This window comes from Lasioglossum baleicum, chromosome 19 (genome assembly GCF_051020765.1).
Source record: "Lasioglossum baleicum chromosome 19, iyLasBale1, whole genome shotgun sequence".
In the NCBI taxonomy this organism is placed as follows: Eukaryota; Metazoa; Arthropoda; class Insecta; order Hymenoptera; family Halictidae; genus Lasioglossum; species Lasioglossum baleicum.
In genome coordinates this window covers 4,261,825-4,280,057 of record NC_134947.1, presented here as the reverse complement: position 1 = coordinate 4,280,057, position 18,233 = coordinate 4,261,825, and the positions used below count along the sequence as shown (strand labels likewise).

Genomic DNA, 18,233 nt, shown 5'->3' with positions numbered 1-18,233 from the left:
ACCACAATCTCCATGGTTATCCCATATTCTGCAAAGTTCCAGCTTTCATTTAGAAAAAATTGCATCGCTCTATCTCATTTCTATCGACAGTTCTTTGATTTTGACACAGATTTCGTCGGTTTGGCCCATAGTGCGGCGCGGCGCGGCGTAGAAAATGAAACACAGGAGCTTTCGTGCGTCCATTCGATTGCAAATATCGAAATTTCCATGAAGCCCGTGCAGTCTGCTTGTCACACAAATAAATTCTACTTATACCGTGGCGCGTCGTCGCGGTGAGCAACCACGATGCTCGTTTACGGAATTCGTAAGACACAGGTCCGGATCGAGTGTCTCGAATTCGAACCCTCGAAAAATTCAATGGCCCGGCTCGATACTCGGCTGGGAGGAACATTACGGGGGCCCGGTATCCTCGATCGGAATGAAGAATAAGGAAATGCAAATTTCTCGGGGCTCGAGAAGAGAGCTAACCGGCTCTCGCATTCGGCAATATGTTGGTGCGCGGCGGAGGAAAAACGGATGGGAGGGGTTAGACAATTTATCCCATGGGTATCACAGGCAAGACTCGCGATTTAGAGCGAGAGATCGAAAGGTTCTCGTGGATGGGCGTAGGAGGGGGGCACCTTGTGTTTCCGCAAACGAGGCGAAAAGGGACGGAGACCCTTCTGATGTACTATGCAACCGTTATTCCGACGAGGGTCGAACGGAAAATTCAAATATGTATTTTAACGCGTCGACCTTCTCGAGAGGTGTGTAATCCATTTACTTTATGAATCCTGCGCGTGAAATCCTTCGGAACACACGCGGCCTCGTCCGCGGCCGCGCTGAAATTGAATTGTAAATCTAAACATGCATAAGCACGCGCCGGCCTCCTCCGGATTGCAGTAATGCTCGCGCTTTTCCACTATAAATTCCGAAGAAAAAGGCGACGAGACTGGAAAGGATAAATATCGGCCGCGGCACAGCTGGGGATATTAGATCAATCCACTCCCTCTTTCTCTTTCTTTCTCCTTATGAAATATTAGGTTCTGCAATACACCCTGTGACAGCACATACAACAAAATGAATTAACACTAACCCTACCGAAACTTTTCTACAGGATGCACGAATTGATGCCGATTAAAAATCCGCCTGAAATGCGGCAACCCGCCCGACAGAGGTGCACGTTGCGCGCATCAAAGAGGCGTGCACCTTTGTCAGTCCGGTTGCCGCATTACAGGCGGATTTTTAATTCTTACGTTCACATGGAGACCTTTGAGAAACTGAAATTTCTGATTCTAATTTATAATAAATTTCTAATATATAATGCGACTTTTGCCAAGTTCTCGGAAAATTTTTGGCAGTCTGGCATGACGTTGAGCTGTACCATTAGGTCGGAAAGAAAGTTCTTACGGTTTTTGTTATTCTGATTTTATATAATAAAAACCGCAAGAACTTTCATTCATTGGCACGTTATACAATACGTCATTAGTATTGGTTTAGGCAAAAATATCACGAGCAACCAATGCAAAGCTATGGATTGTTTCGCCACAAACAATTGCTGATCGTACCGAAACACATGTAACTTTCTCGAAAGTTGACAACAGACTAATCATCGAATACGACGCGACCAATATACAGACATTACAGACACTTTTCAGACATGTTTACTAACACAAAAGAAATGACGTGACTCGGAATTTTATCGTTAAATTCTCGTTATTTTTTTAGCATACCTCTTACAGAATCTCTTGAAGATTTCGAGGGTGTCTGACTATACTTTTCGTTCTTGAAGCAGACTCCAGGTATCGCTCAAAGGGCGATGCTCTTATGGGTCAAGCCTTTCACTCGAAGGAGGTTTTCTTTGAAATAATTAAAAATACTGGGTCCTTTGTCGGGTTCGTACCCTTTAATTACTGTAACATCGTATAAATATCAATTTGTCCGGGAGCGTTTTATGCTGGAGAAACCGGCTCGCGAGATAAATATAGAAACAACAGCAGCAGCCGTCAGTGTAAAATTAAATTAGCGAGCCTTCGGCAAAATGTGAAAACAGTGTTTCAGGAAAAATAACAGGTTTTGAAAGGCTTTCCGCCGTGCACTTTACATCGTCCGGCGAACTATATGTACCTTCAGCAATATGGATCCGCTACTAGATCCTCGTATATCAGCTTTGCGATAATACGATCAAAGGATAACTTGGCAAAACATGTTCGTCCCGGAGACACTTCGCTCCTATTGCAAAGAGTGCGGCATCAAAATCAAAATTACCTTCTCCCTATTATCTTTCGTCGTTCGCCGAGCTGCAGGTACTGCACGCAATTATTTCCCAGAATAAATTAACTCGCAGCAGAAACGTCCGACCTGTTAAAATGATAAGTCTAAAACCGTTCCTTCAATCCTTTCGTTGAAGAATTTTCCTGCGAAAGATAAGCTTTCTCAGCAGAGAATCTTCCAAACGTTTATCTCCGTCCAGATCGAATTTTAATCACAGGTGAACACAGCATCTCCTTCTCAGCTTGCTCGGTTCAAATTTTTATAAGAATTTCTCTTTTTCGTTTTCTTAAAATAGTTTTATTATTTTTCGCGAATTCCTAATTGACACTTTTCCAAATTTCATAGTATTCATTTCAGAATCACAGGTAAGCACATCATCTTCTTCTCAGCTTGCTTAGTAATCGTTCTTATAAAATTCTTAGTTTCCACTAATTCGAAATTGATACTTTGGGTAAACTTTACTTTACCGGACTCTAAATTAGTACCTTTCTCCTATGAATTATGATGTATTTGGTATGTAATACAGAATACTTGAATAAGGGACTACCTATCACAAAAATTCGTTGGTCGAAAAAATATTATATGATTTCGTGATACCTTGTCCCAGGATTGCAGCAACAAGATGGAGCGATAAAACTTTTTGGAGAATCGTGGACGGAGGTGTCAGTCACATGCTGTAATGATGCACTTTATCCGGCAAAGTTGTCTTTACGGTCCCGCTGGATTTACTATCTCCCTGTATCATTACCTTGAAGCGTATTGATCTTCGGGGAGCTAATTTTACGAGTCTGTTGTGCCATGTTCGCCAAGTGTATCGCGTTATTCCTCCAGCTATGAATTTGATAGGCGAAAGTAACGTAATAATGAACCAATAAGTAGATTATAATATTTGTAATGATCGTTGAACGGAGACCACGTATTTACCAGCACACCTTGAGGTGGAAAGGATCGTTTGTTTACGAAGCTTCTATCGCTCGACGGAGGTGCCTTTGTTATCACAGCTTCTTTCGTTCCATAACCGTCCGAAGGGATTCGTGCCGATGATGTACGACCTGGCTTATGGAGAAAAGCCCTTTTTTCCCCTCGTTACTCGAAAGTGCTCTGCCAAGTTCCATAATAATTCTTTCCCAAATATCGTTATTGTAGCTCTCTTGGTCTTCCCGTTGGACTTCGATCCCGGGATTTCTACAGGAGTCGAGAATTAAATGAAATATGCAAAGGAACAGAGAGAGGCCAGAATGTTTATATAAGAAATCCCTGTTTCCCGATCTACTTCTCCTTTTTCCTATTCCACCGTTCGTATCAGCCTCGATATCACCAAAACTTGTCAGTATCCGATTTAATCAAATGTATCTAATCAATTGCTTTTACACGCGAGGATCATCAAGAACGATTTATGTGTTCCCTATCGCTTATCGGTAGACAGCGGATCTTTACGCAAAATAAGAATTTTCCAGCTGAATCGCAACTGGAGTGAAATAAAAATGTATTTTCTTTCTCAATATGTTCAATAGGTTGAGGATGAAACGACAGTATTTTTAAATTCTTTTAATGTTTTTACTGTTTTAGATTAAACCTCATTAATTAATATATATATATATATATATATATATATATATATATATATATATATATATATTAATATAAATTATACATATAACATAAATTAATTATATTAATATAAATTAATGTATAAATTAGTATTCATTTTTGTCATGAATGAATAAAATCCGCTATCTACTTATCAGCTACCCCTTCCTCGTAATTTTTATCAGTTATTCCTTCACTTTATTCCGGTATCATGTCCGTTGATACAAACTCCAGAGATCCATTCACCAAGACGCTATACTCGAACATTACATGGAAAATGTAACACGTTCTAACAATAAATTTTGGGAAAAAATGCTTTAGAAGGTCCTAATCTGATTCTACTCTGTCTGTAACAGGGTACACGAGAGTACTCACGCCGGGGGTTCCTGGTACAGTGCTGCCACTAGCCTATTTTCAGCCTGGAACAGGTCCTGCAACATCTTCAGCATGGAACAGACCCTACATCATCTTGATCCTGGACCAGAACCTACATCATCTTCAGCCGAGAACAGACCCTGCAACATCTTCAGCTTGAAACAGACCCTACATCATCTTGATCCTGGACCAGAACCTACATCATCTTCAGCCGAGAACAGACCCTGCAACATCTTCAGCTTGAAACAGACCCTACATCATCTTGATCCTGGACCAGAACCTACATCATCTTCAGCTGAGAACAGACCCTGCAACATCTTCAGCTTGGAACAGACCCTACATCATCTTGATCCTGGACCAGAACCTACATCATCATCAGCCTAGAACAGACCCAACACTGTCTTCAGCCTGTACCACCAACGAGATACCACCGACGAGATACTATTGAAGACTGCCAGCCCCTGTGTTATTCAGCGGGACAGTAACCGAGCGCGACGGGCGCGGGGATAACGTGGAACTTACAGTGAACTGAAATACCACATCGCTAAAAGTTCTACCACCGACGAGATACTCGTCAAGTATTAGAAGAAGAATGAGATATAGTATAGAATGCTCACATTACCCATTCTGTAATTGCCTTATAATACTATCACCGACGAAATACTATCGCGTCTCTTTACCTAAATAGAACCAGACGATATATGACCTTGTTCACGCCCGGGGCAAATCAGCTTGGATAATACATATATTCTATCTGAATGAAGGTGAAATTGCAAAATGTTATGGAAGACAATAGGTATAGGGATAGAATTTATTGAAAAATCAACATATTTATTAAATGTGCAGCTATTAGCTCGATATTATCCTTTATTCGTAAGACACTAAAAGTTCTTACGAACAGAGGATAATAACGATTGCCCAGTAGGGCTGCAGGCGAGCCGAGCTAAGCTCGAGCTCGACTGGTCGAGTCGAGTCGAGACTCGATTGGTCGAGCCGAGTCGAGTACTCGCACGAAGCGAGCGGCTCGCACGATGCGAGTAGCTCGCATCGATGCAAGCTACCCGCATCGAAGCGAGCTACTCGCGTCGACGTCATCGGCTCGCATCGGTGCGAGTTACTTGCATCGGTGCGAGTTACTTGCATCGATGCGAGTCCAGTCGAGCTTACCGCGGCTTGCAGCGAGCGTGTGATTCGTACGAAATGAACGGCTTGCATGAAGGAATCGACTCGAAATAAATTCAAACGTAATACGACATTGAAGTTCTCGCAGTGCCACGTTTAAATTATTATGTTGGATGTGTCTTATCATGATTATTAATGTATATTTTTTCAGATTTTACAGACTTTGCGAACAGGTTTTAAAAAATTGGAAATTACCAAAAATTCGGAAAAATGCATATTTCCTATTGAAGTTTGGGAAATATCAGGTATATAAAAATTCAATAATGAGATATTGTTAAAACAACCGTTTTTAATTTTTTCCAGAATTTTTTATGTAGTGCATCGTACTTAAAAAAAATAAAAATAATCTTTTCCGATATTTCTTTACCTTTTGTAGGTGTATTATGTAATAGTGAACATTCTTGTATTCAGAAAAATAAAGTACAAACTTTAAAAAATGCAATGCTCTTAAAAAAATAATTTTAAAAATATTTTATTTGCCTATATTTCAATTAATATGAACAATACTTCCAGCAGATACAATTAGTGCAGACGGCAAGGTCTCCCGCTGCGAATCGAATCCCGCTTTTTTTCTTTTTTGTTAACCATATAATTGTTGTAGAGATATATTAAATATATTTTTCAAAGCACCGATCTCACCGATGCGAGAAGATAGCTTACTCGCACCGAAGCGAACGGCTTACACGAAACAAACAATGTATACAATGTATCTGATGTGTAGCCGTGAAATGAGTTTTATTTTAAAGTTTCCAAAGTACATAACTCGTTTATTTATATTAATATGTTAGTTGTGTCCCATCGTGATTATTAATGCATATGCTTTTCAGATTTTCGAATTATGCGAACGTCTTTAAAAAATTGCATATTTTAAAACATTCGAAAAAAATGCATATTTCCTATTGAAGTATGGGAGATAACAGTTTTATAAAAATTCAGTAATGGGATATTGTCGAAATCATTTTTCTTAATGTTTTTCAGAATTTTATATATACCATATATATATATAGTGCAATGTACTTAAAAAAAATAAAAATCAACTTTTTCGATATTTCTTTACCTTTTGTATGTGTATTATGTAATATTGAACATTTTTAACAAACGTAAAAATGCAATATAAATATTGCTTTGACAATATATTTGAGAAATATCACTACAACAATTATATGGTTAAGAAAGAAGAAAAAAAAGTGTTTAACGAAAAAGAAAATCATTCGGTGTGGGATTCTAATCGTATCTGCTGGAAGTATTGTTCATATATTGAAATATAGACAAATAAAATATTTTTAAAATTATTTTTTTAAGAGTATTGCGTTTTTTAAAGTTTGTACAATATAATAATTTAAACGTGGCACGGCGAGAACTTCAATGTCGTATTACGCTTGAATTTATTTCGAATCAATTCCTTCATGCATGCCGTTCGTTTCGTACGAATCGCACGCTCGCCACAGTGCGCCGAACCATTGACAAAAATCGAAAAAGTCACTGCTTCATATCGATTTAAAACAATGTTCATACTATGTCAAAATAAATCAGTTTTTGAGAAAAAGATTTAAAAAATTCAGTAGGAAATTAGTTACAAGCGAATCTGTACGCGAATTTTAGGAAGATCAAATAGTAGACGTTTGTTGTTCAATTAACACAGATCTACATAGCGTATTTGTTAAATTTTCAATATAGGTCCACATGAAGAAGTTGTATAATGCAACTTTTAGTATTTCTTCCACAATTCCGATCATTTGCTATTTATGAAAAAAATTTAATTTAAAACGACGTTTCAGTTTCGGAAGAACTGAACTGCGAATTCATATATCTACTGAAAACCACCAATAAAACAAAATTTTGTTTGTAAATATCGTTTTTTAATGTTTAAATAAATACTATATTTATAATAATATCATATTGTGATTGCTCTCAATATAAATAAAAAAACCCACTTTGTTTCATGTCTCTATCATAAACAGAACAAAAGTTATTGAATTTTGTCCAAGAAACAGGCATTCCGGCGCACTGTGGATCGGTGCGAGCTGAGCTAAGCTCGACTGGATTGATCGAGCCGGTCGAGTACTCGCATCGATGCAAGTAACTCGCACCGATGCGAGCCGATGACGTCGGCGCGAGTAGCTCGCTTCGATGCGGGTAGCTTGCATCGATGCGAGCTACTCGCATCGTGCGAGCCGCTCGCTTCGTGCGAGTACTCGACTCGACTCGACCAATCGAGTCGAGCTTAGCTCGGCTCGCATTTTGCGAGTACTCGAACAGCCCTATTGCCCAGGTCTCACCACGAGGAGGTTGCTGCACGAGAGACCCGAAAGGGAGTCAGAACGAATGCAATATTCCTTCTGGCTCCCTTTCTTACAGCGACGCACTTATACTAAATTACGCAAGTATGTCGAGTAATTATCGCAGAGCAGAAGGTGTGAATCGGAGAAGAAGTCTCCGATCGGCTTATAGGCGATTCGGTATGGTTCTTGTTTGCGTATTCAGTCGGTGTCGGTGATACAATTGTTTTCTGCAGCGTTATATGTCGGTATAAACGGGGACGGGGTTTTCCGACAGAAACTGCGTGTTATGAGAGAAATCTACGTTATCAACACCAGCCGGAAATCACCGCCAGATCTGTACAGCTATCTGGTGTCGATTCGGTGAAAGTACGATCACGCGGAGAGAAGAGCCTCCCCACTCTCTGAATCCTTTGGCAGTCACCAAAGCGCGGGCTAAGGTTCAAGTTGCATTTTAGATGCGAACGAATGCACATCGTTTTCGGTTTGTGGTTACGAGCTTGAAGTATCTATCACGGAGATTAGATCGAGTTGTTCCGGTTGTGATTCATCGGTGGTGGACTTCGCGATCGCGACTCGGGTAAGTTTTACCAGAAATAAGTTGCATCGAGAATTGCATCGTTCGTCGAACACATAGTGACACTTGCCAGGTGCATTGACATCCGATCCGAGTCGATGTATCATTATCGACAATGTCTCTTCCTTCCTCTAGTCGCGTCGCGTCGTGACAATCAATGATATTTCGATGGATTTCCGGCTTCGTCGGCTGCGTAATATTGACATGCTTTCGGCGAACTCACTGTCCCGTCAAATTGCACGTGGAATTGAAGCACGGAAGCGAAGTGCATCCGGCATTATGTGATTGCTACAAAGGAGGGCGAATCATGTGACTCGTATTAACGTTCACTTTCCTCGGAGACAACGGAAATTAGTCCAATGACACGCGGCCGAGCGTCGCCGAGCGAATTGCACCGCATGTCAACGTGCTTTTCACCGTCGAAATCGTTCCTTCCCGCTTCTCGCGTATCTCATCCAAATTTCAATTCGTCTCGTAACTAACTCGGTTGATCGGAACACTTTCCCAATAACAATATCGCATCCATTGTTAATGTATTTTGTTTTTGTTTCTTTATTCGAAAAGTTACGCTTTCTCGACGTGTTCAGCAGTGCTCTGTACTTTTCAATTTGGACGTATTACAATTTCCTCTTGTACAATTTTTCCCAGTTTTGAAATGTCACTATTTTTATAAGGGAACACGTACCAGTTACTTTTAAGGCTCGGTAGGTTTAGTTTTAGTGTTAATGTATGATGGATCAACTGATCGGTTTTAGGTTAGGCTCGGCTTTGAATCGATTCGATGAATTGGGAATTGAGTAATAGAAATTGCTCAAAATCGAAATAAATTCAATCTCACTATTTTCACTTTTAATTCCCACCGGGTCTAGCGTTAGCCCTTCAGGGATGACGTCTGATTGCCAGTTGCACATGTCATCGTAATCTGCGGATTCTTTTAGGTTTTTCGACACTTCTCATAACTACTTAGAAATTAAAAAATTAAATTCCGGTTTACGGAGAAATTAGTTTGGTGAAATATAAAACACAGTAAAGAATACGAAAAATTTCAGAACATTGTAATGTCGTCTTTAATGTAACAAAGTGATTAAGGGATGAAATCAATTTGTATTTTATTCTTGCTTCCCACAATCAATGCAGAACCTTTTTATTTTGTAACGTATATTGTGTCCCAGAGTTAGTGTTACGCACAGATATCATCCCAGAAGGGTTTAGTAAAAAGCAGCTAGTAAAATGACAAAATATGTTTGAGGGTCAGAGTAATTTGACCAGTATAATATCCGGTGTAAGATTAGTCGGAGATTACACACGTGCATCTGCCAACGATAAACAGGAATAGTTTTAGTTCCGTAAGACAAGGAGAGATGAGTCTTTGGGAAACTGGCGCGGGTTCCCTAATAACCGGTATATTTAATTATCCAGGAAAACATTGGACATTCCGTGGAATATTATCGCCGCCGTTATAACGTGATAAATTCAGGCTGGCCCGGCGCGGGTTCGCTGGATCGCGAAAGTCACGTATCCGCCGTTAGCTCGCCTCCTACACGTACACGCAGCCGCTCGTTAAAAAGGATTAATATAAACGATTACGTTATCAACCGGCCGGGGTGTGAAAGGTATTACAGCGACGCGGCCCAGGCGACACAATGTCGTCGAGAAGTTCGCGCAGCTTTATCCGGTCGCGTTATCTTGCCTCGGCCAAATTGTTTTAGCGACGAAAAGTTTGCCGGAAGTTCGCCGAGCGGCAGGGGGTGACAGGGAACGACCGCGTTAACTGCTGCTCGCAGAGCCAGGCAGGTTTCACGAGACTCGGCCGTATTAATAGTGCGCAAACCCGGGGAGGAGCGTTGGCGAAAATTTTCTTAGCCGATGGGGGTGCGTCGAAAAATTAGTAGGTCGACCCGGCGCACGCTGCATTCGCTTCCGGTTCCGGTTCCGGTTAACGCGAGAACTCGAGAACTCTTTTCGACCTGTACCTGTAATAAAAATTTCGAAGGTACCTCTGCTGCATTATAAAAAATGCAGTATAGAACAAAGCACGTAAGTTTGTCTGATTATAATTATCGAGCAAACACAGCTCAACAGAAAAATGAATAAACAAACTTACAGAATGATTGATTATGTTCAAATGTTAATAACTATACTAATTTAAATCTGCAATGCAAAAATTTCTACAATTTCCTTTCTGGCGTGCTGTAAAATCTCTTGACTTTCGATGAAGTACAGTACTTCACGGATGTACAAATAAAAAGAAGAAAACAACATTGTGAAACCTTATTCTTCTCAGATCTGTAATCTTTGCGTCGGACAGTAAGTTTTTTCCGACTTTTCGGGCCAAGTGCCTTGTTGACGTTTATTAAAGGTGAATGGGCCGATCGTCGCTCGTGGAAAAAATGCAAACGGTGTCGGTGTTCTCACGGCTCTGACGGCGCGTGACAGTGACGGACAACGGTTAAAAAGGCTCGACCACGCGGCGATTTATGCACGGCCGATTATGAAAGGTGCAGTAACATTCGTCTCGCGGCTTCATGTAAATCGCGCGGATTCCTGACGATTCAATTACACGCGTTTCCGGCCGTAGGTCCGCCGTGCCGCGAGCCCGCCGCGAGCTTGCGCGTGCCTCGTTTTTTCCTTTCATTTTCCCCTTTAGCGCGCATGAATTAAAAACACCGCGCCGCGCGCTAATCTCGTAACGTCCTCGCACGTGTGTTTGCATGAGAACGGGGCGAGGAACTCGTACCCAGCGATGGAAAATGCGCCGTGCGAAATCGGAAGGGTTGATACACTCCGCTGTAATTTCTTCCCTTTGCCCGGGGTTTGGCTATAGAAATTGTACGAGTGCGCGCCGTCCCCGTCGTACGATTCCTCAAGTGTGGCCAATTTAAGTGGCGAGACAAATTTCGGAGAAAAATAATTATAAAATTTTGTAATTAATACACCAAGGTTGTGTTCTATTCCAGCTCGATAACGGAAATAAATCAATGCGTTGGCACTATTTATACGTTTTCTAACATAAAGTAGCAAAGAGCCAACAACTGTAGTCCCGTTGAAAGCACCGGTTCTCGTTAGATCACCGAAGTTAAACAACGTGGAACGTGACCGGCACTAGGATGGGTGACCGTCTGGTCAAAAACCGGAAAGTGACCCACCCGGGGGGTGTTTTTCACGTGTTGTTGGCAAAAGGTGGTTCGGAACCCACCATAAACAGTAGGTCCCGCTGAAAAGGCGATGGTGAGAGTGGAAAGAGGAGAGGATTGGTAAATGAATTTGAAACCCTGAGGGGACCAAATATATCATGTCCATACCATACATAAAGTAGCAAAGTAAACAGTTCGCGGAATAAAACTGACAATGAGTGTCGGAAAGCGTTAATCGATGACAACAAAAATTATCCCGAAAATGAATACCAGCTTCTGCTCTATTCCAACCCGATAACGCAAATAAATCAGTGTGTCAGAACTACTTATATTTCCCATCGAAGTAATCTATAGCTTGATAAATATTTTTTTTTCTATTGCACCCCCGAGTTTTATACCCCATCGCCGTTATATCGCATCGTCTATCGGGGGCCACGTATTTCCTCCCTATCTTCGATATCTTTTTCCGCGACGATTCTCACAGGCACTGTCTCGTCATAAAACAGTTTCTCACGTCTGCTACGCCGAATTGCATCGGTGTCTCGTCTCCCTATCCGTCGCGACACAATGGGAAGACGAGTGCTCTACATAGAGGGATGGGAGGACGAAACGGAGAAGAATTAGTAACGGAGAAGAAGGAAAACGCGCGAGTGGCTTTTCGGGTGACGTGTATCCCAGTCTCGCATTTTCGCACCCTAACGAGATTTCAACGGCCACTTTAGGACGTCGTCGTGAAAATCTTTTCAATGGCTCCGCACGCATTGTTACGTAGCGTCTCGTTGAGGCTTCGCGTTTTTAATTCGTGGCCGCGTCAAAACGCGAGCTTCGTCTTCTTTTGTTTCATCGTCTTCTCCATTTTCTTGGACCGAGACTCGCCTATTTCTTTGATCTCGTCTCAACGAAGCTTGTTAATAGAATTTTCAATAATTCTGCAATAATTGTGGTAACGTGTCAACATCAAAGGCTAGATTAAAGGTCTGGAGAATAAGGCTTCGGTATTGTTTTCGTATTTGTACACCAATTTGGCTTCTAGAACTGTCCATAATCATCTCACAATTTCTCAATCCCTTTTGCTCGACATTTATTCAAATATATTTAATTTTGCATTTTTAAATCAAGCTGGAAGCTTGTATTCTTTAATTTTTATGTTGTTATATTTTTCGGTTAATGTTTCGGAAACCAGTGCTATGTAGCTTATTTATTCAAGATAGTTTTCCATGTCGACATGTGTAATGCTTTCAGTATACCCAGTACATTACTATAGGCTTGCGCCACTATAATATGGCAGACTGGCGTATTTGAAACGTGATTACGTGTCAAATGAAAAAAGAGAGATGACCGTATAATTAAAATCTTTCCGAATGTTTGACTGTACGTTTACTGTTAAATTGCGATCGACCCCCTCTGTGCCAGTCTAAAAGTCTTAGTGGAACCCCTCTTTCATATGAACCCCATCTTCGAAAATGATTCGACGGTCAGCTTTTGAAATCGTCGGGGCATGAGTGTGCACATTTATTTGCGCTCCACGGTCGGCAGCCCTTATTCCCTAACGAGGGTGGATATCTTCCGCAATTGCTGGTTCGATCAAGCTGAAATCTGATGGGACGGGTGGAAACAACAAACAAGCAAACGGAATTGGAAAAACGTGAGACGATTCGAGTCTTCGGCGTTGTTTCTCCGAGGGATGACGTTCATTATTTTAATACGCTGTGTACCACAGTGGACCGTTTCTATAAAATAGGCGGAATTACTCGACTTTTCATGTCGTCATCTCCTTTATTTTTCATGACATAACAATGTTTTTGTTATGCAACGATTTTACAAATAAACTGAAATTGAACCGATTGTTCTTTGTCTAGGATAATACGTAGATTCATTTTGTTCCCCATGTACACGAAGTACATACATTTTTCAACAATTACATCTGAAACTATTACAACTCGGAGCTCTTCTGGTAATAATGAGTTGAACAGTGAACGCGTTAGCCAGGTCACTTCTGACCACAGATTCGGAACAGATTTTTATTGTTCTCGCTTTCTGACAAATTCTTTTTCTCCGGGTGTGTTTTAATTGCTCCGCGGTGGACGCGGAGCGACTGACGCTGGACAGTTAATGGAATCTTACGACGAAAGCGAGCTGGGCGGAATGTTGCCGGAACTTTTTGCCGTAATCACAGGCTCCCGCGGAGTGTGATCAAATAAACCGTTCCATTCATGGGAATATGTATTCGTACGGCGGCGTGCGGCACTGCGGCACCGCGGCGCGGAAACTTTGTTAAAAACTGCGAGAGGGCTGGCCATTTTCATTGGTGCCCGGTTATTTGCAGCCGACCGTTGTTCCGCGGGGCGCTTTCGCCTCCTAAAGTCAATGCACGATACATACCGTGGCCGCGCGTTACATCGGGCTTCGAAGCCTGCAACACGTGGAAATGCGCGCGCACCCACGTTTTTTGCTCGATCCACGTATGCATTTCTATGTACATTAGGGTTGCTCTTATTTACTCTTGTCCGAAATTTTTCGCGATTACTCTTGTCCCGACATGCCTTTCAAGGCACCCCCCAGAGTAGTTCCAAATAATTAAAAAAGAAATCTGTGCAAAGTTTCAGTGCCAGCAGATAACGGGAAAACGTGCCCAAGACGATTACACATTAAAATAACGAATTTAATATAATCTAAATTGCTTCAAATTGAGAAAACAATATTCAACTTATTTCATAATTAATTAGAAAACTTTGAAAACACCATTTATGCAATTACTCCTCGTACACATTTCGTGTATGCGGGTATTTTAAACTCTGCATTCTCCATTGCACCATCCATTGATATCTTATAGAAGATTTTATGATTCGTTTCTCAGAAAACGCGTCCAGCATATTTTCAACCAATTTATTGTTTCTCCGTTAAAATACTTTACCCTTTGAAAAATTGCATCCTCCAAAAATCTTGTTGATAGGAAACCCTCTTGTTTCGTTCCATTTAAAATAAAGTTATTACCTTTCCAGCACTCCTTGATACCATTATAATAATCTTGGGGGACAAACAGTAAATTATTTTTCTTTAATGAGATTTCTACGACGCCAAAATCTCTGTCATTCGGTAAAAAGTAAAAACGAATATCCTGATACTAGGCAAGTGACAAATGGACTTGGTCCACATTCAAAATAAACGGCTCAATTATTACTTTTATACGAGTGTGTAAAAGAAATACTGTGGCAAAAGTTACATTGGGATGCCTTATTTTAAATAGATATAATCTGCATATTTTCGATAAAATTACGGTGGTCAAATAGTGGAAAGTCGAAAATAAGAGCCATTCTAGTGTACGTATACTAGTTTTCCGGCGAGAATGTATCCAGCAAGATACAGATTGTCTGGTCGGTCTTCTCACTATCTCGAGAACAGGTATTTGTGCTTCCGTCCCGCTGCGAAACCTTTAGTTTAGCGTATTGTTTCGAGATTGAATGCGACGATACAGAGAAGGTAAGACTGCCTGCCGGTTTCTTTTTTAATTATTCTGGCCAGAGTGCTCCTCGTCGGAAGCCGAGGTATTTATCCCGAAGCTTCCGCGACTGATATTCTTTAGAATTAGTCGAAATATGTCATCGTGAAACGAGCCGAACGTCGAAGCCATCGTGCCGTTTAATTTTGAGCAGCGCGCGATCGGGACATAGGCGAATCAAGTTGCTTCATTATTCCAATGCCGACGTTTTACAGCGGCTGCCTGCATTGTACGCCGTTTACATTGTTTTTCATTGTGAACTCCACCGGGCGAATGCGCACGCCGCGCTGTTTCTGCGCTTTTCATTAACTGTTCCCAATTCGTCGTCGTTCAGAGACCGTGTCCGGTTCGAATAAAAATAAAAAAAGCATGCCGGAATATGCTGTCGCGTCGAATGAATAAATCGCGTGCCTCAATTTTTGTTGGGTCGTTCGCGGAACGAGGTTACGCGATGAAAGGTGGAGGCGTGAATGCGAAAAACGGTTGACTAGCAAACCATTGAACCGGGACAATTTTTCTCCCTCCTACCTGGGGTCGGACAGGGCGAATCCGTGGGGCTCTTTCTTCGGCGACAGGGGTGAAATCATCCGAGAGAACGGACGTGATGAAATGAACGGGCCTGACTCGGCCCGCTCGCCGCCATTTCGGCGCGAGTACGTGCAACCAAATTCATCGAACCAGCTGCCCCCACCCCTCCGCATCGCGCATCGAACACGTTGCGCGCGGTTGTTGTTTCCATGACTGACGCCGTTCAACGGCGAATTAATCCCAGGGCAAAGTGCTCGTCGCCATAAAACGGAACAACCAACTTCGACGAAATGGGAACGGTCTAACGCGTTCCGATCGGCCGCTTTCCGACGCAATCACAGAATTACCGGCTGTCTGTTTATATCATTAATCTACGGAATTCTTCTATCGACCTTCGAGTTTCTTGTTGTTCTTTCCACGCTGTACAATGAACGCGCGGAACTAAAGTTCAAAAGTTCAGGTTGAAGCAGACTTCTTTGGATTTGTTTTGCAAAAGGCATTTGAACCTGCCACAGGATAGTTCTTCAAGAGGAGTAGAATATTGTGGCTCCTCTCTTTCCTCTTCTTTATTGCGTTATTTTATACGCGTGCGCAATGTATAACATTTACCCTATTGTTACATTTATAATACATACATACACATGTATGTAATATTTTTGTTCGATATATTTCCTGTTAATGATGTAGCTACACGAGTTCTCGTGCTTAACATTTCAAAAGCTATTAAAAGCAAATATATATTTCATACATCGTTTCATTTATCTTTAGTATATACGACAAAATGGAACAGCATCAGAACATACAGTGATATTTAATCTATCGTCATGAATTTGTGACGAATATTTCAAACAAAATCTGTAAGGTTAGAATGTTATTTCTTTCATTAAATTCAATTAAATCAAATTCATTAATTTTGCTTTCTCTTCTAGAAAATGATTAGAAACAAAGAAGTTCTAATTATTCTAGAAAATTAGACGTTTGATATCATCGTATCCCTTAAATTAATACATGGTATAAACAGTTTGGACCTGCATTAAAACTTTTTCCTATTCGTGCAATTTAATTTCCATCGAGAGATTTGTTTGTCTCTTTAACAGTTTCCACAATAATCAACTGTGTAGATTTACATCAGACTGATTCGAATAAACTCGTCGTTTAGGAGGCTAAGACGAAACGACGATAAAACGTTTTCTGGAACGATTATTGCGGTAGAAGTTGAAATAATTAGTATGCATTTTTAATACTCCCTTAGAAATTGAAATGGTGCGTATCACGCATGCATTAATCCACAGGTTCATTAATTTTCGGTCCCCTCCGGTCCAGAGAATCGGGTCACGACTTTATCGCGTTTGGCAAATTCGAAAACCGGCTGGATAATAGAATACTGTGATCTGATTTTCGATGCCTGTGGAATTAGCGTGTTTCGTGCGCCAATAATTTAAATGGCCGCGTCCGCACACCCAAGCGGATTCCGATGGATTGTTTAATAATGGTTTTCTATCAATTCCGCCGACCATAAATCGCGACTGCGGCTTTACGCGACTTAAGCACCGCCTGTTTTCCATCCTGCAATGGGAATGCGTTCAATTATCTGTCGAAAAACCTTGCTTAAAGCCCGCGATCATATGAAAGCTCAATATATTTCGTCGGAAATTAATCATGCTGCTTACGACAAATCGAATACGAGCCATTACTGTAGCCTCTTGTCCGTCTTTTAGTTTTTCAATAAATCTGGACGAAGTCGTGTGACAGATATTCAAGTTTCTTGCAATTTTTATCTTTTTTAAATCAAATACTAACTATATAATACTTTTTTAAAACAAAACGCAACACGAATTATATGTATACAATACATTCATTTGCGGCGGGGCAAGTTGTTACGGAACAATGCCAAAATCTACAACAATAGTTTAATTACAGGTATGAAATGATTATTAAAACCTATTACAGTAATTTCTCGTTCGTTGCGAAACTGCCGGGGGTTTGAGTTCGCAACGAGCAAATAGGAAAGCCTTTTGTGATTTATGACTGCGTCCAGATACACGCCGACCGCGCCGAGCGAGACTTCAATAGGGAGCCGAACATAGAGAAGGACAGAATGAAATACGGATCGGGTGACCGAAGCGTGTCGCCGTCGCCGGCACAATTTAAAGGCCCGTGAGTTCTTACAATGTATGTAATGGCAGTGATGGAATTGTTAATTTTCCATTAGGCTTTTATGGGACTTTCACTAACTCATTTCTGGCATTTTTCTGATTAAAATGATACCAAACACGATATAATTTGGCCAATATTTAGTGGTTTAATCGACGATGAAAGTTTCGAACGCAACGAAGAAGAGCGTATAGGAAAGAAAGAGACAGCGGACAGTCGTTGCCGACTCGGCGTTGACAGGCAGTGGAGTGGGTAGGCACGTCGCAACGAGCGCGTAGTACATTATTCGCAACGAACGAGAAATTACTGTACATGGTTTTAAATGTCATTTGATCGATAAGTATAAAAGAATTAGTGACATCGATATTAAATAATCGAAATATCTAGACCAGAAACGCTGGAAAAATGAACGACAGTGCGTCTTTACCGACTTTTATCAGAAAAACAACTGAAAACGAATCGCGCGTTCTTCCCCTATATTAGAAATAACGATCGGAACAACTTACCCCGGTAACTTTTAGCTCCGGTCTCCACTACAGAAGAAAAAGAAACTCGTCTCGCAACATAGATTTGCACGGTGCTACATAGCATCTTACAGTATTGCCGCGGAGAGTGTTGTAAGTACTCGTGTGTCAAGTTTTGTTGCAGCTGGCAGTTTCGAA

At 41.1% G+C, this 18,233-nt stretch overlaps 2 protein-coding genes across 6 annotated transcripts in view; both read left to right on the top strand.

Moving 5' to 3' along the window:
• The window catches only part of LOC143218390 (neurotrimin), a 378,119-nt gene extending 373,659 nt beyond the window's left edge, over positions 1–4,460 (top strand). Inside the window, exon 12 of the mRNA XM_076443537.1 lies at positions 4,200–4,460. Coding sequence (XP_076299652.1) covers positions 4,200–4,378 — 179 coding nt within the window. The 3' untranslated portion in view covers positions 4,379–4,460. The remainder of the gene's footprint in view (positions 1–4,199) is intronic.
• A 3,348-nt stretch (positions 4,461–7,808) lies between these two features.
• Positions 7,809–18,233, top strand: part of Con (leucine rich repeat protein connectin) — a 333,106-nt gene continuing 322,681 nt past the window's right edge. For 2 of the 5 annotated variants that reach the window (XM_076443531.1, XM_076443528.1), the window contains exon 1: positions 7,809–8,259. The gene's annotated coding sequence lies outside the window, so the exon portion shown is untranslated. The remainder of the gene's footprint in view (positions 8,260–18,233) is intronic. The other 3 variants (XM_076443527.1, XM_076443525.1, XM_076443526.1) reach the window with 2 other exon arrangements.